Raw genomic sequence first — 23091 nt, 5'->3', positions numbered from 1 at the left:
CGACAGAGCGAAACTCCGTCTCAAAAAAAAAAAAAAATTAAAAACAAAACATTAGCTGGGGGTGGTGCCATGCACCTGTAGTCCCAGCGACTCTGGAGGCTGAGGTGGGAGGATTGCTTGAGCACGGGGGGTCCAGGCTGCAGTGGGCCACTGTGGTTCACTGCACTCCTGCCTGAAGCAGCACAGCAAGACTCTGTCTCCAAAAAATAAAGAAAAAGAAAAAGAAAAAATGAAAACTTTCAATAGCTCCCTGTCACCCACAGGGTAAAGTCCGAATGCCTCAGCACAATTTGGAAGATCCCTAGCTAACTCCTTCCTCAAACTTTGCCCTGCAAGAAGTCTTTTCTTTGTCTTTTTCTTTCTTTCTTTCTTTCTTTCTTTGAGATGGAATCTCACTTTGTTGTCCAGGCTGGAGTGCAATGGCTCGATCTCAGCTCAATGCAACCTCTGTCTCCCGAGTTCAATCGATTCTCCCGCCTCAGCTTCCCAAGTAGCTAGGATTACAGGCACCTGCCACCACTCCTGGCTAATTTTTGTATTTTTGGTAGAGATGGGGTTTCACCATGCTGGCCAGGCTGTTCCTGAACTCCTGACCTCAAGTGATCCACCCGCCTCGGCCTGCCAGAGTGCTGGGATTACAGGCATGAGCCACCGTGCCCGGCTCCAAGAAGTCCCTTCTGTCTCCAAAATAAATTCCAAACTCATCCTCTTCTCTTCCTCTCCACTGCTAGAGCCGGGTCCAGCTCTCTCTCTTGGATTGCTGTAATTCAGTCCCCAAATGGGCCACCTGCTTCCATTGATCCACCTGCTTCCATTGATCCACCATCTACCCAGCAAAAAGGTCAATCAAATCAGGCACTGCCCAGCTTAGCAGCCACCAAAGACTTAAAAAAGCACTTAAGGCCCTCCATGACCAAACACCTGTTCACCTGGACCCTGAGCGTTCACTCTTTTCCAGTCACACGAGTCTCTTGACACTCTGAACACACCAAAAGTTTTGCAGCCTCAGGGCCTTCACACATGCTATTATCTTTACCTAGGATATCCCTTCCCTAAACTGTTTTGAAAGAAATTTAAAGAACCAGCTGGACGCTGTGGCTTACAGCTGTAATCCCAGCACTTTGGGAGGCTAAGGCAGACAGATCACCTGAGGTCAGGAGTTTGAGACCAGCCTGGCCAACATAGTGAAATCCTGTCTCTACTAAAAAAAAAAAAAATACAAAAATTAGCCAGATGTCAGGAGTTGTGCCTGTAATCCCAAATACTCGGGAGGCTGAGGAACCAGAATTGCTTGAACCCAGGAGGTAGAGGTTGCAATGAACCAAGATCGCATCACTGCATTCCAGCCTGGGTGACAGAGCAAGACTTTGTCTCAAAAAAAAAAAAAAAAAAAAAAAAAAAAAGAAAGAAAGAAAGAAAGAAAGAAAGAAAGAAAGAAAGAAAGAAAGAAAAAGAAAAATTCAAAGATCTTAGAATTGACAACCATGAACATCTTGTCATATGTATTTTCAAACATTTTTTCTTTTCTACATATTTTCAAAATGTGTAAGTGATATGTGTAGGTATCTACCTTCTTCTTTTCAAAAAAAAAGCATTAAAGATAAGCCAGACACTATGGGTCCTCCCTGTAATCCCAGCACTTTGGGAGAACTGGACAGGAGGATGGCTTGAGGCTAGGAGTTCAAGACCTGCCGGGGCAATATAGTGAGATCTCATCTCTACAAAAAATATAGGCATGGTGGCTCACACCTGTAGTCCCAGCTACTCCGGAGGCTGAAGCAGGAGAATCACTTGAGCCTGGAAAGTAGAGGCTGCAGTGAGCCACGATTACACCACTCATACTCCAGCAACCTTGACAGAGTGAGATTCTGTCTCCACAAGTAAACTAATTAATCGAATTTTTAAAAAAGCAATAAAGGCAAAGTTAAAGTAAGCTTTGACCTTCACAATCACCCCACTCCCCCTCTCTCCCCAGATGATGACAGTGAGTTTGATATAGATCTTTCCAGCCCATTTTTTAAACCTTCATATTCATCTCTAAATATCCTTAAGTAACATACAGCATGAGCTATGAATTCTCAGTCTTACCTAGGAGTGGGGCTGCACATGTTTCCAATTTCACTACCTGCTGCCAAGGTGGTCTCTAAAGTGACCTCACACACCACTAGCGGAGCTGAACACCCTGTGCCTTGTCAACACTTGAGTCAGACATCCTATTTCTGGCACATTGTAAAACATTAAACATGTATCTTGTGGAAACACCCAGATGCCCTTCAAATGAAGAGTAGATAAACAAACAGTGATATATCCACACAACGGTATACCAGTTAGCAATAAAAACTATCAAACCCCTGATGTATACAACGACATGGAAGGGTCCCAAATGCATTATGCCAGGTGAAAGAAGACAAATCCGAGAGACTACACACTGTATGAATCCATTTATAGGACACTCTGAAAAAGGCAACACTGTAAGGTCAGAAAACAACTCAGGGGTTGGTTAAAGCTGGGGATGGAGAAGGAGACTGGCTACGAAGGGAGAGGAGGGAATCTGGGTGAATGACAGAAATGTTCTATGCCATGACTGTGATAATTACACAACAGTGTCACACAGTTCTATGCATTTATCAAAACTCTTAGCATTGTATCCTAGAAAGGATGAATTTTACTGACTAGAAATCAGATCTCCAAAACCTGACCTTGTTAGCAAAATTTAGAATCTTTTCACATTTATCATCCACTTTGCTTTTTTTCTTTTTTTTTAGACGGAGTCTTGCTCTGTTTCCAGGCTGGCGTGCAATGGCAAGATCTCGGCTTACAGCAACCTATGCCTCCTGGGTTCAAGCAATTCTCCTGCCTCAGCTTCCCAAGTAGCTGGGACTACAGGTGCATGCCACCATGCCCAGCTAATTTTTGTATTTTTAGTAGAAACTGGGTTTCACCATGTTGGCCAGGATGGTCTCGAACTCCTGACCTTGTGATCCGCCCGCCTCAGCCTCCCAAAGTGCTGGGATTATAGGCATGAGTCAAGGAGCCCAGCCATCCACTTTGCTTTCTATGAGCACTGCATGGTCATATCTTTCACCCACTTTGCTATAAGGCTGTTTGTCTTTTCATTGTTGACTTTTGGGAATTCTTCATACATTCTAGATATTGGTGCTTTGTAATGTGTTATAAATATTGCAAATATCTTCTAAGTCTTTTATTTGGCTTTTAATACCATTGTAGTTTTTGTTGCTTAGATGTGCCTTTTTCTTTAATATGTAGTCATATTGATCAGCCTTGCCTTTTCTGCTAATACTTTGTTCCTCTGGTTAACTTCTACTGAGTGTTTGTGTCTCACTCAAATCCTGATTCCTCAGACAGGATTTCAGTATGAACCCCCTTACCTCACAATAATCATCCCTTCATATTATTCTAGTACACATTATTTCATATTCCCTACAATAATGTTATTTTTTCTTTGTCTATTTGCTTGTTTTCCCCACTTAACAATAAGCCTCTTAAGAACTGGTACCAGTTAATCTACTTTGATCACTGCTGAATACCAAGGCCTTGAGCAGAACTTGGCACACCACAGGCATTCCACAAATACCTGACAATAAATGAGATTGAAGAAAAATCCAATACAGGTGTATAGGCTACACATAAACATATGCGAGCATATAACACTGTACATACATGTTAATGACATGTTAGTGCAACAAAGACAGCCAAAAACATCACCTGTCTCACCAGGAAACAACAAATTCAGCTTCTGTGCAAATCTCATGAACCAACATATTTACCTGAAATTCCAAAAAATTCAGACATTATGCACAACAATGCTAGGACTGAGAATTTGGTTTTTTTTAATTAACTGAAAAATAGAAAACATCTATATAAACAGGCTGTTGTGAAGCTAAGCATCCACATCAAAGGAATGATAAAGTAAGCAACGTAACAGTCACTGAACAGAAACATCTACCCAATAAAAATGACATGGACGGCCAGGCACGGTGGCTCACGCCTGTAATCCCAGCATTTCGGGAGGCCAAAGCAGGTGGATCACCTGAGGTCAGGAGTTCAAGACCAGCCTGACCAACATGGAGAAACCCCGTCTCTACTAAAAATACAAAATTAGCCGGGTATGGTGGCAGGCGCCTGTAATCCTAGTTACCCAGGAGGCTGAGGCAGGAGAATCACTTGAACCCAGGAGGCAGAGGTTGCAGTGAGCTGAGATCGCGCCATTGTCCTCCAGCCTGGGCAACAAGAGCGAAGCTCGCTCTCAAAAAAAAAAAAAGAAAGAAAAAGAAAAAAATGACATGGACAAAGTGCATATAATATTTAAAAATGCCTATGTCCTAACAGTAACTAAGAAAAAAAATCAGGATGTGTCTGGATGTGGTGGCTCACACTGTTATCCCAGCACTTTGGGATGCTGAGGTGGGATCACTTGAGGTCAAGAGTTCAAGACCAGCCTGACCAACATGATGAAACCCTGTCTCTACCAAAAATACAAAAAAAAAAAAAAAAATAGCCAGGCATGGTGACATCCCAGCTACTCGGAGGCTGAGGCAGAAGAATCGCTTGAACCTGGAAGGTAGAGGTTGCAATGAGCTGAGATTGCACCACTGCACTCCAGCCTGGGTAACAGAGTGAGAACCTGTCTCAAAACAAAACAAAACAAAAATAATCAGGATGCAACATATACACTATGATTAAAATACAAAAAAAAAAAAAAAAAACCACACAGACTGGGCACAGTGGCTCACACGTGTAATCTCAACACTCTGGGAGGCCAAAGTGGAAGGGTCACTTGAAGCCTGAGTGTGAGGCCCAATCTCTGCAAAAATAAATAAATAAGTAAAAATAAAACAAGGCAAAGACAAAACAGTGATTGCATTTTTTATATTAAACTCAAGAAATATTACGTTTTATGAATTTACCAACCCCACCTCCCAGCTTTTAAACATTTATTTATTTATTTATTTATTTATGTATTTATTTATTTTAGAGACAGGGTCTCATTCTGTCACCCAGGCTGGAATACAGTGGTGTAATGGTAACTCACTGCAGCCTCAAACTTCTGGGTTCAAGCAAACTTCCTGCCTCAGCCTCCCAAGTAGATGGGACTACAGGTGCATGCCACCAAGCCTGGTTAATTTAAAATAAAAAAAATTGAGGCTGGGTGCAGTGGTTCATGACTGTAATCCCAGCACTTTGGGAGGCCGAGGCGGGCAGATCACAAGGTCAGGAGTTCGAGACCAGCCTAACCAACATGGTAAAACCCGATCTCTGCTAAAAATATAAAAATTAGCCAGATGTGGCGGCGCGTGGCTGTAGTCCCAGTTACTTGGAAGGCTCAGGCAGGAGAATCGCTTGAACCCAGGAGGAAGAGGTTGCAGTGAGCCGAGATCGCACCACCGCACTCCAGCCTTGGTGACAGAGTGAGATTCCATCTCAAAAAAAAAAAAATTTGTAGAGACAGGGTCTCACTATGTTGCCCAGGCTGGTCTCAGACTCCTGGGCTCAACTGATCCTCCCACCTCTATCTCCCAAAGTGATGGGATTACAAGCATGAGCCATAGTGCCTGGCCCATATTTCCTCCTTCCACCAAAATCCTCGAATTCTCAAGTCAAGTACCTTCCTCCTTAAATCCACATTCCACATGAGTTTGTCATCTTTCTAGATGTATATCTGGGAAGTTGCTCCTTGCTGACAATCTTTGAAAAGTGCCCAGTTCTCAGGACCCAGTTGAAATCACTTATGCCTGGTTATTCAGGCTCTCCAGGATGGCCTGCCCCTCACCCTCACCCCACCTGCCTTTTCCACCTTCACCCATACCACCAGCCACCTCAGTGGACTTCCGGTTCGAGGCTTTGAACCTCTGTACTGCCAGCCTGCTGCTGTCACCAAGGCCCAGGCTGAGACCCAACACCCCAGTGTCTTCCTTGCCTCCTGGGCGAGTCTCTTCCAGCTTCTGGGCTGCAGCAGGCCTGGTTGGCTGTGGTCCCATTTCAACCTGCCTTCTTTCTCTCTTAGCAGTTACATCTGCAGTGTGCCTCCCTCCCACACTGGCAGCTTCCCGAAGATGGCAACAGTTTCTCATTCACGGCAGAAGCCCTGTGCCTCACCCACACATTTGATTCACTAAATGCCGACCTCGTCCAAGGCATTGTTCCATCCAGTGAGAATATGATTCAAGCCACATGTAATTTTAGATTTTCTAGTAACCATAAAGTTAGAAAAAACAGATGAAACTAATTTTAATAACTTACTGTATTTAACCCAATATATCCAAAACATTATCAGTTCAATATGTAATTAACATCAAATAATTGGTTCATGAGATATCTTGGCAGGGCAGTGGCTCACGCCTGTAACCAGTAGCACTATAGGAGGCTGAGGTAGGCAGATTGCCGGAGCCCAGGAGTTTAAGACCAGCCTGGGCAACACAGGGAGACCCCAGCTCTACCAAAACTACAAAAATTTAGCTGGGTGCGGTGACACACACCTGTGGCCCCAGCTGCCCAGGAGGCTGAGGTGGGAGGATCACCTGAGCCTGGGAGGTCGAGGCTGTAATGATCTACGGTCACACCACTACACTCCAGCCTGAGTGACAGAGTGAGACCCTGTCTCATAGAAACAAACAAATAGGCCAGGTGCAGTGGCTCACGCCTGTAATCCCAGCACTTTGGAAGGCTGAGTGGGACAGATCACCTGAGGTCAGGAGTTCAAGACCAGCCTGGCCAACACAGTGAAACCCCGTATCTACTAAAAACACAAAATTAGCCAGGTGTGGTGGTGGGCGCCTGTAATCCCAGCTACTTGGGAGGCTGAGGCAGGAGAATCATTTGAACCCGGTAGGCGTAGGTTGCAATGAGCCGAGATCATGCCACTGCACTCCAGCCTGGGTAACAGGTGAGACTCTGTCTCAATAAATAAATAAAGAGATACATTACTCTTCTCACTAAGTCTCTGAAATCCAATGTGCGTTTAACACATACAGTACATCTCAATCTCCTTTCAAGTGCTCGATACCCACATAGGGCTCACAGCTACCGTATGGAGAGCACAGTTTAAGATGCTGGGGATACAACAGTGAACAGTCTAGAAGTCCATTCCTGTGGCCCCGTCCACCACTTCCAGCCTGGACCCAGCACTTATACTCTGTGCATGTTTGTCCTGGTGCTCTGGCTCCTGACCCTGATTTAGTTTCTCCTCAACACAGCAGCCAGACTGACCATTTCAAAAGCCAAGTCAGATCAAATTGCTTTCCTTTTTAAAACACTGCAAGGAAGCTGGTCATAGTGGCTCACACCTGTAATCCCAACGCTTTGGGAGGCTGAGGTGGGTGGATCACTTGAGGTCAGGAGTTCGAGACCAGCCTGGCCAACATAGTGAAAGCCCATCTTTACAAAAATAAAAACATTAGCCAGGCATGGTGGCACGCACCTGTAATCCCAGCTACTTAGGAGGCTGGGCGTAAGAATTGCTTAAACCTGGGAGGCGGAAGTTGCAGTGAGCCGAGATCGCCCCACTGCACTCCAGCCTGGGCAACAGAGCCAGACTCTGCCTCACAACAAACAAAAAAACAAAAAATACTACAAAAGGCTCACAAAACAAAAAAACAAAAAACTTTTACAAAAGAGTAAAAGACAGAATCTTTGGAATGCCCTGCAGGCTTTCTGTGAGGCTCCACACTGCATGCTGCTCAGGTTCTCCTATCTCCCTTGCTTACGCCATTCTCATCTCATACTTTTCCTGGCTGCTCCCCACCCCCCCACACAGGCTCACTCCTGCCTCCACTTCTGTCCTAGCTCTTCCCAGAGCCTGAAACGCCCGTCCTTCCCCTCCTTCAGGTGGAGATTAACGTCAGCTCCTCCATGGAGCCTGCCCTGACTCTGACCGGCCAACTTAACCGCACAGCACCACGCCCCAGCCCTCCAGACACTGGCCCTGCTCTGCCTCTTCCCACAGCACTTCATAATCTTGAATACACAATTCATGTCCTTTTTTATTATGTCTGCTGTTCCTTATCTGTCTAACCCAGCTGTAACCTAAGCTCTAGCATGAAAATCTGTCCTTTTTCTTCCTTTCTGCATCCCCAACATCTACAGCAATGCCAGGCACAGAGTAGACACGCAACAAATACATCCTGGAAAAATGAATGGCTTACAATTTAGTGGGAGAAGAGAGATATATGGTATACTAGGAAGATAAGCACTATGGAGAAAGAATAACTCAGGAAGGGGAATGGAAGAAAGGGAGGCTGCCATTTTATGAGGGAGGAGAATAATAATACAACAATAATAAACATCGCAACTACCGCTACATAGTAACTACTATGCACCGGAGCCTGTGCTAAGCACTTTACTGTTAACACAGTGGGGCCAGGGCGACTTTACACAGGAGTTAGTTTTTGCCTGCACTGCCTCCATCTGTCCCCTAGCTGTCTCTGGGGACCAGCCTGCCCCACTACTGTGTGACATCCACTAGGACAAAAGCTCCAGTGGGGCAGGGATGTTTGTCTCTTCTGCTCCCTGCTGGATCTCCAGCAGCTCAAACGGTGCCAGGCATACAGCAACTGCTCAGGAAATGAATGCATCCATCAGTCTTGAACCAAGTAGTCAATGTTAGGGCTAATGCACCAGAAAAAAGAGCCCTGAAGAATAATAAATAATAATTGCTTTACTCAAATGTTTGATTGAAGGGTTTACTTCCTCTGTGCTAAGTGCTCTGCTAAGTGCTCTGCACCATCCCTGGGAGGGAGAAGCGATTCTCCTCCCCTGCTCAGCAGCTGAGGAAATGGAGGCATACTGACCTGAAGTAACTTGCAAAGGCAGTCTGACATCCGAGGGACAGCCCTCTGATTCCTGTCCTTCCTGAGACCCACTTCTGCAGCTTTATTTACTTTCTTATCTGTTTCTAACTTATATAAGCCAGGGTTTGTTTCTGATGCTTGCAGAAAACTATAGTGAAGTCACTGCCATCTTAAGAGCTAGGCAACTAGAATGTTACCTCTGTCTTCAGAAACCACTACTTCATGCAGCCACAGGAAGTAATAAAGCTCAATAATTGGAACAGTAATGATATTAGCTAACTTTTACTGTGTGCTCACTTATGAGCCCAGGTCCTCTGCCAGACACATTCTGTTCATCATATGGTTTGTCATCACAGGAAACCATTCTATAGATGAGGAAACTGAAGCTAAGGAAAGTAATTTGCCCAAAAATAACCAGATCTACACTCCTCAGCTCCCTCAGACATCCCCAGTGCCTCCCGCTACCGTCTGTTTTCCTTCTTTTTCATCAGCGTACTTTCCCTACAGGCAAGCCCCCCACTTCCCACCATGTCAAGCTGTCTCACATCTAAAAAGATAATGACTGTAGACCGTGTATCTTGTTTCCTTGAAGACAAAGCAGTTCTTTATTTTTTAATTTTTATTTTATTAGTTTTTTATAGAGACAAGGTCTCACTCTGTTGCCCAGGCTGGTCTCAAACTTCTGGGTTCAACCAATCTTCCTGCCTCAGCCTCTCAAAGGGCAAAAATTATAGGCGTAAGCCACCATGCCGGGCTGAAACAGCAACTCTTGACAGCCACCTGATTCAACAAAGCACCAGGGCTGTGTTGGGCACTTAGATGCCCCTGTTCTCAAGAATTTCACAGTCAATGATAATAAAGAGGTAGATAAACAAAACAATATCTCATACCTCCCCCCGCACGCACACACACACACAAAAAACAGTTCGGAATTTTGCAATCAAAAAATGAATGAGACCATTTCCACATCATGTATATAAGTCTTGTGTTTTATGACCTGACATAGTTTTTGTTTTTAATGACAGGGTTGGGAGAGGGGTCACTACAACCTTTGTAACGCTTAGGGTCCCTACAACACCTAAACACACCCAAGATAGAGGTGAGTACTTAGAAGAGACTGTTGGAGGGTGAAGGCAGAGGTCAAGATCATGGCAAAAAGAGCTCAATCTCCCATCCACAGTGAAGGTTGATAGTAATTAAATCCTGAAACCTAATTTTGGTCACAAAATCCAGTGGTATACCTGATTGCAGCCTCTTGCAAATGATTATAGATTTTGCACAAAGACTGAGGCGTTTTTCTGTTTGTTTGTTTGTTTTTTGAGACAAAGTCTTACTCTATCTCTTAGGCGGGAGTGCAGCGGCAATCTCAGCTCACTGCAACCTCCGCCTCCTGGGTTTAAGAGATCCTCTTACCTCAGCCTCCCGAGTAGCTGGGACTACAGGAGTGTGCCACCACGCTGGGTTAATTTTTTTTTTTTTTTTTTTTTGTATTTTTAGTAGAGACAGAGTTTCACCATGTTGGCCAGGCTGGTCTTGAACTCCTTACCTCAGGTAATCTGCCGGCCTCAGCCTCCCAAAGTGCTGGGATTACAGGTATAAGCCACCACACCCAGCCAAGACTGAGGCTTCTGACCTCTACCCATGACTCCTGCCCACACCCACAGCCCAGAATTTTCCAGCATGGCAGCCCTCACCTAAGGCCTCTTGGCCCCTTTGTCTCTGCCTGGTCCATGGCTGCGGAAAAGGCCAGCAGCCAGAGCACGAGGTATCTTCGTGCAAGATGTTTAGCTTTCTGTTTGTGCCTGAGGTGCATGGGGAGGGTGGGTGACACACTCAGTCCTCCTGCTCATGGCCAAGGGGTATACCCTTTTCTTGTTCTTTTTTTTTTTTTTTGAGACTGAGTTTTGCTCTTGTTGCCCAGGCTGGAACACAATGGTGCAATCTTGGCTCACAGCAATCTCCACCTCCCAGGTTCAGGCGATTCTCCTGCCTCAGACTCCTAAGTAGCTGGGATTACAGGCATGCGCCACCATGCCCAGTTAATTTTTTGTATTTGTAGTAGAGACTGGGTTTCACCATGTTGGCCAGGCTGGTCTTGAACTCCTGACCTCAGTGATCCACCTGCCTCAGCCTCCCAAAGTGCTGGGATTACAGGGGTGAGCCACCGCGCTTGGCCCTTTGCTTGTTCTTAACTTCTGAGAGTCACACTAAGAAGTCACACTATCCTCTAACTTCTGAGAGTCACACTAAGAAGTCAGAAGACTGGTCCAAGTCCCTACAGCTCTGCCACTCCCAAGCTGTGTGACCTGGGAGGATATTTTTAACCTCTCTGGGCTGTGGGTTCCTCATCTGCAAAACCACAATAATAATCATCCTATTTTACAGGAAAGTTATATGAGATCATATAATTTGAAGTGTTAGAACCAACCCTGCCCCCATAACAAGAATTCTATCATTGCTATACATTTCATTATAAGTGCCTCGTGGAGTTGTAGGGAGAAGGTGAAGAACATGCTTTGCGTGATAAATGATGTCCATGTTATACATGCACTATTATTGTTCTTATTATTAATTGTCATTTATTACCATTTTTAGTTCCTTAGATTACTTGAGGTCAGAAAACAGAAAAGACAAAGGGGGCTCCTGCCAAAGGACCCATTTTGGCAGCATTCCAAAAGGTCTTGAATTTCTGAGACTCTCTAGGGATGATATTGAAGTGACTGTCCACAGGACTCAGTGGTCCAAATGATTCCAGATTGTTGCTCTGTTCCCATCCTCAGTCAGGGTCCCACCACAGACACTGGAAATATAAGTTGGGACAGGGAGATGTGGTCCTGATCCCTTAAAGAGATCACAAACCTGCATCAGGAAACAACAAAAAGCAAAACAAGGCCGGGTGCCATGGCTCCTGTAATCCCAGTACTTTGGGAGGCTGAAGAGGGCGGATCACCTGAGGTCAGAAATTCGAGACCAGCCTCACCAATCTGGAGAAACTCTGTCTCTACTAAAAATACAAAATTAGCCGGGCGTGGTGGTCCATGCCTGTACTCTCAGTTACTCGGGAGGCCTCCCAGCATTTTGGGAGACCGAGGCGGACGGATCACCTGAGTTTGGGAGTTTGAAACCGGCCTGACCAATCTGGAGAAACTCCGTCTCTACCAAAAATACAAAATTAGCTGGGTGTGGTGGTGCATGCCTGTAATCCCAGCTACTCAGGATGCTGAGGCAGGAGAATCGCTTGAACCCGGGAGGCAGAGGTTGCAGTGAGCCAAAATCGAGCCATTTTACTCCAGCCTGGGCAACAAGAGTGAAACTCTGTCTCAAAAAAAAAAAAAAAAGCAAAACAAGAGAAAAAGGAGAATGTCATGTCTGCAGCCAACTATGAAAGGAAATGTAAAATAAAAAGGCCACACATCCAGAAGAGCCACCTGACATATAAAACTCATAGCAAAAGGCAGCCATCAGCAGGCCTGACGCTGTGTCTCCAGAGAACCTGGACCGGCAGTTATCCAAGGTCTTCCATGTCCCCCAGATAATCTGCCGATGGTCTGCCCAAATGCAGGGCCACTCACACAAACAGGAGGAAAGAACAGGGCGTCTTATAGTCCAGGAGATGGCTTGACGAAGCTGCCAGAGAAACGTGTCCATCTCGGGCAGGCAGAAGGCCCAGGCATAGCAAACACAGGCTCCAGAACCCAGCCAGAGTGCCTGCCTACTGCTCAGGAGGCGGAAAAAAAAAAAAGTAAAGAACAGGGAGTTGATTTGATGTAGACAGTGAGAATTCACCAGGTTTTTAGACCAGCAAACATATAAACTAGTGGGGATCAGATATGTCAGAACAGAGAGAAGAACACCCCCTTTCCAGTGCAGAAAAGCTCCAGCCACAGAAACATACAGCATGGAGGTGGGGGGAGCGGGGGGCGGGGGCAGGTGTTTAAGACAGAGGAAAAGGAAAGCTAATCAGAAACAAAACAAAACAAAACAAAAATGGACTTCTATTTTTCAAGAGAAGCCGTTTATGCAAAAATTCTGCACTCAAGGTAGATAAGGCAACAAGAATAAGCCACTCTTAAACAGGCAAAACAACATAACCAGTTAACAAATCCCCTCTGGGAATTCAAAGGGTACAGCATATACCCCACAGTGGAGCCTCCCAGCCTTTCCATCGTCATACCCGTAAGTGGAATTCCAGTTGGGCCCTCGTGCCGAAGTTTTAGACCACGAGGCACGTCCTCACCTCCAAGATGTAACTCATCTCAAATAATGGAGACCAGGCCACGAGGTTTCTCCCAGACATGGATTCTGTATTAGTCCTTCTGCAGCTTCCAGGAAGGTTTTCCTCCTAATAAATCCGTCAGAAAGTTCCACTCAGGGTTCTGAGGATTGATGCAACCCCCTTCTTGACTGATCAGAGCTTTAGAAAGATTCGCTATGACCGCAGGACTATGTCAAGTTGAACAAGTCTCAACTTGTCGCTGCCAGTATGCAAAATAGGTCTGAAACATCTTTTAACAGACAACACAGCAGACACAGTCCCTGCATCCTCAGGGCCTCCGCCCACCCACCACACACAAACACATTTCTCTAGGGATTTTTGCTTTTGTTTTGTTTTGTTTTTTGTTTGTTTTTTTCCGGCAAGGGAATAGCCTCAGTAGCCAGGATTCACAGTGGTGGAGTGGGCGAGAGCCAGGCTAACAGCCTCTCTCTGGAAAACCTAAGACCAGAAAGGAAACACGAAAACCTCATCCTCGTGTCTCTAAACCCTTGCATGTGATTTCTTCTCTTCTCTAATGTTCTAGAAGGGCCTAAAGTCAGGAGCTTAGGTGAACAGAAGAATCTTCGATGCCTGCAAACCATTAGAAAAATGCACGAGGCATCCACACAGACACATGTAGCTTCATGGCTGTGCTTCCTGAAAGTCTACACCCAGAACCACAAACACTGGCATAAATAAGAGCACGTTAGCAAGAGAAGGCAAACCTAATTAAATCAATAGCCCAACCGAGAAGAATTACCATGATGAGGTTTTAGGAGCACCCAACAAACCCTCACATGCGATGCAAAAGCAGAGAAAGTCTCAAAACACGGAGTTACTGAGTTTTTGGAAATCACCTTCGCCCAGCCTGAGCGGGGGTGGGAGGAAGGGGGGAGTGATGGTCAAAGGATGGAGGGATGATTACACATACACAGACCTCTAGTTTCGCCCGAGGGGCCTCCAAACCACATCGTGGTCCCAAATCTGTTCTGAATGCAGAAGGGTCTATTTTTAGAGATTAGTTAATATGCCTTTGATCAAGTTCATAAATCCAGAATTGCCTCTATGCACCGGCCATCCGGTGTCATCCCCCTCCCCTCCCCCTCCCCAAACGCCCAAACCCGCCGCCAGTCTTGAGGCTGATGATGAGGACAGTGCACACCTAGCACACACGCACTGGATTCCGAAAGCCCCTTTCCTCCCTCCGACTACTCACAGCGCATCCCTTCCCAAGGCCAAGGCTCGAGAGTTTCCAGAAACGCAGGGGACAAAATTGGAACTTACTGGAGGGCAGATCTGGCCGTGTCTCCACAGGTCACAGGGTCCACCAACATCCTTTCAGCAAGGAAATCCACGGGAAGGTGCGGGGGGTCCCGAGGCACATCCTTGCTCGCAGCTCCTCGTCGCCCCTCCTCGTCCCGGCCTCCCCGAGCCCGCTCGGCCCGCAGGCCCATGTGCTCGGCGGCCACACGCGCTCTGCCCGGAGGAGCGCGGGGCTGGCGGGTGGCCCGTGACGTCACGGCGACTCGCGCTCGGGCCTCGGGGGAGGGGGGAGGCGCGCGCCGCCCGGCCCGCCGCGTGCGTCCTCAGTCCCCGCGCTCCCGGCCTTCCCCAGGTCCCCGCCCGCCGCCCGGTGCGCCCCTCTGCCCGCTTCCCGGCAGCGCCGGGCACTGAGCCGGGGAGGGCCGCGCGCGGAGGCGGGGCGGGCCTGGGCCACTGCGGCCGCCAAGGGCCCAGACTCGGGGAGCTGAGGGGATACGCTCTGCCCTGGGCTGGGGGTCCTCGCTACAAGCGCGCCGGAGCCCCACCGAGCCGGAGGGAATGCCAGCTGGCGTGTGCGCCGCGTTTTCCGCGGTCTTTCCCTAAGCTCTCTTACCCTCCCCACACCGTCCTGGATAGCAAGCGGTCTTCCCACTTTCCTCTGAGAGGAAGGCGAGTTCAGTGAAATAGGAGGGCCAGAGATGCTCCGGGATGGGTGCAGTTCCCGCAAAAGACCGCCGACTGAGCTCCAGCTCCAGTGATCTGAGCGCCTCTTTGGGTACCACCCAGCATCTGCAGGCCTGGTGAGAAGGGCTCACGCACCTTCTCTCCTCCTTCGACGGCTCCCGCTGTTTCCAGGAGCCCAGTTGCAAACCCCTGCAGAGGGTCAGCTGTCCGCGCAGCTCCCTCCACTCCGGGCAGAGTTGACCTACAGAGTGTGTTCAACTAGTCCCTTAAATGCCCAATAGTTCCTCCAAAGGAACAAGTGGACACTGGCCTCCCATGTGGGATGTGTTTTTCTTGTTCTATCCGCATAAATCCGAGACTGGACAGATGTAAGAGCTGCCCCTGTTCAGGTCAAATTTTAGTTTGTTTATTTATTTATTTATTTAGAGATGGAGTTTCACTCTGTCACCCAGGCTGGAGTGCAGTGGCCTGATCTCGGCTCCCTGCAACCTCCGCCTTCCGGGTTCAAGCGATTCTCCTGCGTCAGCCTCAGGAGTAGCTGGGATCACAGGCATGCACCACCACGCCCAGCTAATTTTTGTAATTTTAGCAGAGACAAGGTTTCACCATGTTGGCCACGCTGGTCTCGAACTCCTAACCTCAGATGATCCACCCGCCTCGGCATCCCAAAGTGCTGGGATTACAGGCGTGAGCCACCACGCCAGCGCCCGTCCAGTTCAACGTTTATTGAGCACTTAGGGGGAGTCAGGCATCCTGCTAGGCGATGGGGAGGGAGTTACACACGGACCCTAGAAGGACGTCACAGCCCAGTGAAAAATTGGACACACAAATGGGGTGGAACAGAAGGTTGCCCCTCTTCTCCCCTGCTGTCTGCTCTACAGCCTACTCACTCCAACCTACCTGGAGGCTCCTCCCTCTCTCTGTGGAGTGTTTCATCATATCTCTTCCCGTGGCTTCTTCTCAACGCAAGTGTTCTTATTTGGGGAAAAAAAAAAAAGTATCCAGTTGATGCTCCTATTCTGCCTGTTCCACAGATTCATTTACACTCATGGGCATCTGTTTTGTGCCTGGCTCCTTGCCAGGAGCTGGACCGGTCTCTGCTTTGTGCCTGGCTCTCTGAGAGGGGCTGAACAGGTGTCTGTTTTGTGCTTTGCTCTCCATGAGGGACTGGACAGGTGTCTGTTTTGTGCCTGGCTCTCTGTGAGGGACTAGACAGGTGTCTGTTTTGTGCCCAGATCTGAGAGGGGCTGGGCAGGTGCCCGGGCTGTAGTTGTCATCCGTCTTTGAAAATATAAAGAGAAGATGATTAGAAAACTCTGCATCTATACATCATGCAATAGGAGCTGTAAGACCGTAATCCTTTCACTGCTTAATCGTTTTTTCTAGAAACCAAAGGCTATGACCTTGAGGAAGCCAGTGCCCTCCTGGGGGATGGTAGTAGGCTATGAGAGGACCAGCATCTAATGGAAGACGCCCTCTGTCCATTTCCTGGCAGATGATACCCAGTCCCTTTTGCATGGAAAATCTCCCCTGACTGAAAAGACACTTTCACCCAGGACTCACTCAACTTTGACCTTGATGCCGTTTGCCCTCTCTGGGTCTCTAGTTCTCATGCACTGATCTTAGATTCACATTTTCCTTTTTTTAATTCCTTTTTTAGAATTAAAACATTTTTTTCGGTAAAAATATAAAGAAAAAATAACATTTTAATATTCCTACCATCCAAAATGAACATTTTGGTATATCTGCTTTTGTTTTTTCATTTGTTTGTTTTTGTTTTTATTTTTTTAAAAAATGGAGTCTTGCTCTGTCACCAGGCTGGAATGCAGTGGCTCAATCTCGGCTCACTGCAACCTCCGCCTCCTGGGTTTAAGCGATTCCCCTGCCTCAGCCTCCCAAGTAGCTGGGACTATAGGCGTGTGCCACCACGCTGTGCTAATTTTTTGTATTTTAGTAGAGACGGGGTTTCACCATGTTGGCCGGGATGGTCTCCATCTCCTAACCTCATGATCCACCCGCCTCGGTTTCTCAAAGTGCTGGGTTTACAGGCATGAGCCACCGTGTCCGGCCCTGCTTTCATTTTTTAAAAGTCACTTTTCTTCTTGCAAAACTGGTATTTTATACACACACACACACACACACACACACATTGTAAAACATTAAAACTCTGCAAAAAAAAAATAGAGAAGAAAAACAAATTTTATCAGCCAGAAATAATTTTCCTGAATATCAGATGAGGACTTTTTGGGCACAGATGAATACATATAGGCATACATCTTGATATATAGTTGGATGCAGGATTGAAAAATAGATAAGAAAAATATTCGAAAATGTTAATATATCATAGTTGCAATTTTTAAGAAATCTAATTTTCTTTTAATAGAAGAAAAGAAAGCTAACATAAAGCTAAAGGAATTGTTAAGTTTTAAATATTTATTTCCCACATGAGAAGTACTGCTTTCTAAATAAGGCTACAAAGGCTCAGAAAAGATAATGAAAAGCAAGAAAAGAGTGACGTGATGTTTTATTTGTAGGCCTCATCATTGTAAAATCCAGGCAACTTTTTACTATTACATTTGCACATTTTCTCACATCTCCCTTTACTTCACCTATCTTTGTTAGTTGTTTTCTGTTTTTGTTTTTGTTTTGAGACAGCATCTCACTCTGTCACCCAGACTGAAGAGCAGTGGCGCAATCTCAACTCACCTCTCAGGCTCAAGCAATCCTCCCACCTCAGCCTCCTGAGTAGGTACGTGCCACCATGCCTGGCTAACTCCTGGGCTCAAGCCATTCACCTGCCTCGGCCTTTCAAAGTGTTGGGATTACAGGCATGAGCCACTGCACTAGCGTAGTTGTGCTGTTGTCTTTCAATTAAAACTCTCCATTCTGTAAGTACAGTTATCATGGTTGTTTAGTATTAGGTCTATAATTAAGTAATTTTATGTTCAGTACCAGTCTTCACCTTCTCTATATCTGCGTCCTTCTCTTTTTTTTTTTTGAGATGGAGTCTAACTCTGTCACCAGGGTGAAGTGCAGTGAAGTGCAGGCTGAAGTGCAGTGACGCGATCTGGGCTCACTGCAATCTCCGCCTCGTGGCTTCAAGCGATTCTCCTGCCGCCAAGCGATTTTCCTGCCTCAGCCTCCTGAGTGGGGATTACAGGCGTCTGCCACCATGCCCAGCTAATTTTTGTATTTTTTATAGAGACAGGGTTTCACCATGTTGGCCAGGCTGGTCTCAAACACCTGACCTCAAGTAATCTGCCCATCTCAGCCTCCCAAAGTGCTGGGATTACAGGCGTGAGCCACCATGTCCGGCCCTATATCTGCATCCTTATCTACAAAACCCATTAATTCCTTTATCAAACATTATCAAATTCCTCTTATGTGCCAGGCACTGTGCTAGTCCTCAGGACTATGTGTGCAAGAGACAGCCCAAGTCCCTGCTCTTGTTAGGTTGACATTCTAGTGAGAAGAAGCAGACAAGCCAATAAACAAGGTAATTTCAACACTAGGAAATACTATTGAGACAATAAATCTCAGCAGAGAGCTAGAGAGAAAATGGGTCAAGAAGAGAATTGATTCAAGATAATTTGACCAACAGGCCGGGCGCGGTGGCTCAAGCCTGTAATCCCAGCACTTTGGGAGGCCGAGACGGGCGGATCACGAGGTCAGGAGATCGAGACCATCCTGGCTAACACAGTGAAACCCCGTCTCTACTAAAAATACAAAAACTTAGCCGGGCGAGGTGGCAGGCGCCTGTAGTCCCAGCTACTCGGGAGGCTGAGGCAGGAGAATGGCGTGAACCCGGGAGGCGGAGCTTGCAGTGAGCTGAGATCCGGCCACTGCACTCCAGCCTGGGTGACAGAGCGAGACTCCGTCTCAAAAAAAAAAAAAAAAAAAAAAAAAAAAGATAATTTGACCAACAAGAAGAAGCCAGCTGTCCAGGTGCAGTGGCTCATGCCTATAACCCCAGCACTTTGGAAGGCCAAGGGAGGCAGATCACTTGAGGCCAGGAGTTCGAGACCAGCCTGGCCAACGTGGCAAAACCCCATCTCTACAAAAAAATACAAAAATTAGCTGGGCATGGTGGTGCAATCAGACCAGGCGTGATGGCTCACTCTTGTAATCCCAGCACTTTGAGAGGGTGAGGCGGGAAGATCACCTGAGCCAGGATTTTGAGACCAGACTGGGCAGCATGGCAAAACCCCATCTCTACAAAAAATACAAAAATTAGCCAGGCATGGTGGTGCAAGCTTGTAGTCCCAGCTCCTGGGGAGTCTGAAGCAGGAGGATTACCTGAGCCCAAGGACGTCAAGCCTGCAGTGAGCAGTGATCACACTACTGCACTCCACTCTGGGAGACAGACTCTGTCTCAAAAAATAAAAATAAAAATAATTTTAAAATAACTGCCTAGACCAGGACCAGGCACAGTGGCTCACACCTGTAATCCCAGCACTTTGGGAGGCCGAGGCAGTCTGATCACCTGAGGTCAGAAGTTTGAGACCAACCTGGACAACAAGGTGAAACCCCATCTCTACTAAAAAAAAGAAAAAGAAAAAAAAAGTATTTGGGTGTGGTGGCATGTGCCTGTAATCCCAGCTACTCTGGAGGTGAGGCAGGAAAATCGCATGAACCTGGGAGGCAGAGGTTGCAGCAGTGAGCAGAGACCACACCCCTGCATTCTAGCCTGGGCGGCAGAGTGAGACTCCATCTCAAAAATAAAAATAATAATAATAATTGCTCAGACAAAAGAAACTTGGCATTTTTGAATGTCTACCTATTGACAAAATGTTCTTCAGAACAGTTTTACCTGTGAACTTGTACATTTCCCTCTACTCCCAACCAGGCTCTATTCTTTTCATGGGGGGAAAACATTCCAGTTCAATGGGTTGGGAATAAAAAGAGAGACATTTCATTCTTGTTTTAATTACATACTGGTTTATTACCAAATTCTTGCACGCCTGATTATTGGCTCATTGTACTTTATTTTATGAACATATTTTGCTTAGGCCCATTGACCACTCTGCTGTTGAGGTGTTCATTTACTTTTCGGTATATGTTTCCTAAATTAAGTTCCTTTACTTGTTTATTTTATTACAAATGCAATGCATGCTCAGTAGTTTAAAAAAATCAACAAATATGACCAGGTGCAGTGCTTGTAATCCCGGCACTTTGGGAGGCCGAGGCAGGTGGATCGCCTGAGGTCAGGAGTTCAAGATCAGCCTGACCAACATGGTGAAACCCTGTCTCTACTAAAAATACAAAAATTACCTGGGCATGGTAGCAGGTGCCTGGGTGCCTGTAATCCCAGCTACTTGAGAGGCTGAGGCAGGAGAATCGCTTGAACCCGGGAGGCAGAGGTTGCAATGAGCCGAGATTGTGCCATTGCACTCCAGCCTGGGTGACAGAGCGAGACTGTCTCAAAAAAAAAAGAAAAGAAAAATCAACAAATATACCATCCATCAGAAATGGCCATTGTTAACTCTGGAATACACACCCTTCTACATAATTACACGCACATACACACACACACATACTCCTACATTTTTCTTCAGGTATATAGAAACAAACCATGTGCATTATTTGTTTTCTGATTTTGTCACTTAATAATACATCACAATCATCTTTTCATAACAGTACGTATATTTCTGCGAGGTTGTTTTTCAATAGTCCTGTAGCATTCCTTTGTAAGTTTATATCATATTTTACCTAACCAGTACCTTACTGCTGGGAATTAATCTTGCTTGCAAATTTCCATTTTTTTTCTTTTTTTTTTTGGCGGGGGGACGGAGTCTCGCTCTGTCGCCCAGGCTGGACTGCAGTGGTGCGATCTCGGCTCACTGCAAGCTCCGCCTCCCTGGTTAATGCCATTCTCCTGCCTCAGCCTCCCGAGTAGCTGGGACTACAGGCGCCCGCCACCTCGCCTGGCTAATTTTTTGTATTTTTTAGTAGAGACGGGGTTTCACTGTGTTAGCCAGGATGGTCTCGATCTCCTGACCTCGTGATCCACCCATCTCGGCCTCCCAAAGTGCTGGGATTACAGGCGTGAGCCACCTCGCCTGGCCTGCAAATTTCCATTATTAAACACGTTTCTGCTACAAACATCTTTGTAACTGAATCATCGCATATGTCCTTAATGATTTCCTTAAGGTGAATTTTTAGAAGTGACTTATGAGATATTAACACTTTATTTGCCATGTAAATCGCAAATATTTATCCCTGATGTCTTATTTGCCTTTTCCTTTTGTTTATGAGTGGTTTTATAAATTTGCTTTTATATCAGTAAGCTCATATTCACCAGTCCTTTAATTTGTTATTTATTCCTACGGTTTTTATATTCAGAAAGTCATTATTTATCTTGTGATCACATTTACCTGCTATAGGGCATGCTTTGATTGATGCCCCAGGATCCATTCTACTCAATGATCAGTCTAAGCCTAGCGTGTGATTCTACTTCCTTTGTTAGCGATCAATTCAGGAATTGGCTCAGCCGATCCAATTCTGGCCAATAGCATGCGAGAGGAAAGCTAGTGGGGAGCTGCTGGGAGAACTTAGACAATTCTAAGTGAGAGATAAAGGAAGAGATCACTTTTCCTCTTCTTATGTAAAAAAACAATACTCTTTGTTGTTTGAGTTTAATATTGTCCGAGCAGCATATTCTTGGTCTTGGGCATCACATCCACGGTTAAAGCAGGAATAAGTAAAAGAAGCAGCCTAAGCCAAGTATGTCCCTTTTGCCAGAAAAAGCAAAAACCTTCCAACCAATCCTTAGTAAAACAGCCTCATTAGCTAGAGCTCTTATATGGCCTCTGCTAGCTGCAAGTAAAGCTGGGATAGCAAGTATTGGAGTTTTCCAACCTCTGTAGCAGAAGCAGGCAAGGAGGAAAGGGATTAGGAATTGGGATTGTGTTAACCAAGGTTCAGTATGTGCCTCAGTCAGTTTACTTACTTGTTTGTTTGGTTAGTTTATTATTATTTTTTGAGACAGAGTCTCAGTCTGTCACCCAGACTGGAGTGCGGTGGTGCAATCCTAGCTCACTGCGGCCTCAAACTCCTGGGCTCAAGTGATGCTCCCACGTCAACCTCCTGAGTAGCTGGGACCTCAGGCACACACCACCACACCTGGCTAATGTTTTATTAATTTTTTTTTTGTAGAGACAAGATCTTGCTATGCTGCCAGGCTAGCCTTGAACTTCTGGACTCAAGCAATCCTCCCGCCTCAGCCTCCCAAAGTGCTGGGATTACAGCCACTATTCCCGGCAGAGTTCGGTTCTTTGAGTTGTCATCCCACCCACCACCTCTGACAGCCCCAGCATTTAGTGTTTTAGGTACTCCCAGATCCAGGATGTGTAGTAATAGGCCAAAGGCATCATTGTTTTCTAGAATGCATTGCACCACTTAGCAAATAAGCTCTGTGATGCCACAGGTTTTGTGATTTTCCCAAGCAAACTTCACCATCCCTTTCCCATTGCCTCATCACTTACTCTTGTTTGCACAGAGCCCTGGCTCTAATTTATTTACCTTTTCCTCAATCCTCCCATCTGTTTCTCCAGGAATCACCCTCAGAAATGAGGACACCATGACCGCCATCAGTCTAGTGAGCACCTGAATGAGGATGGCCCCCAGGGTCTGTACATTTCCTGGGGAGAAACTGAGGCTGGGGTCTGGGATCCTCTTATCTCAGTTCCTGAGTTGCTGAAATTAAAGATATGAGCCACAGTGCCCAGCCAAACTGAGATTCCTATTGTTTGAAGAGCATCTTAAACAGAAGACCTGATTTTTTTTTAATTCTAGTTGTCAGGTTTCTTCTAGTTTCCTTTGTTACTTAGTAACTTCTTAATCCATCTGAAATTTAGCTTTATTAGATTATAGAATGCTGGAACTTTCTAGGAGAGCATATGAACCTCACCAGTACCTCAGAATATGAGAATGTACATTTGCACAGCAAATCCTGCAAAAGAGCCTGCATACTAATGTTCAGAAGTTTATGATGAAAAACCATCTCCCTGATCCTATGTGCCAGTCTGGAAGAACTTCAGGAGATCTGTGGCTGTATTTCATCAGAACTGTGCAACTTAGCAC

General features: G+C 46.1%; 1 protein-coding gene across 1 annotated transcript in view; it reads right to left on the bottom strand.

The window, feature by feature from the left end:
• Positions 1-22599, bottom strand: part of LOC107130694 (uncharacterized) — a 309505-nt gene extending 286906 nt beyond the window's left edge. The window contains exons 1-3 of the mRNA XM_073999932.1: positions 22531-22599; positions 14939-15170; positions 14347-14647 (exon numbers count right to left, since the gene is read on the bottom strand). Of these exons, the coding sequence (XP_073856033.1) occupies positions 14347-14647; positions 14939-15170; positions 22531-22599 (602 nt within the window). The remainder of the gene's footprint in view (positions 1-14346; positions 14648-14938; positions 15171-22530) is intronic.
• Between the last annotated feature and the right edge of the window lie 492 nt (positions 22600-23091).

The sequence above is a fragment of the Macaca fascicularis genome, chromosome 8 (genome assembly GCF_037993035.2).
Source record: "Macaca fascicularis isolate 582-1 chromosome 8, T2T-MFA8v1.1".
In the NCBI taxonomy this organism is placed as follows: Eukaryota; Metazoa; Chordata; class Mammalia; order Primates; family Cercopithecidae; genus Macaca; species Macaca fascicularis.
Note: the sequence above shows the minus strand (reverse complement) of the source record. Positions and strands in the feature narration are given on the sequence as shown.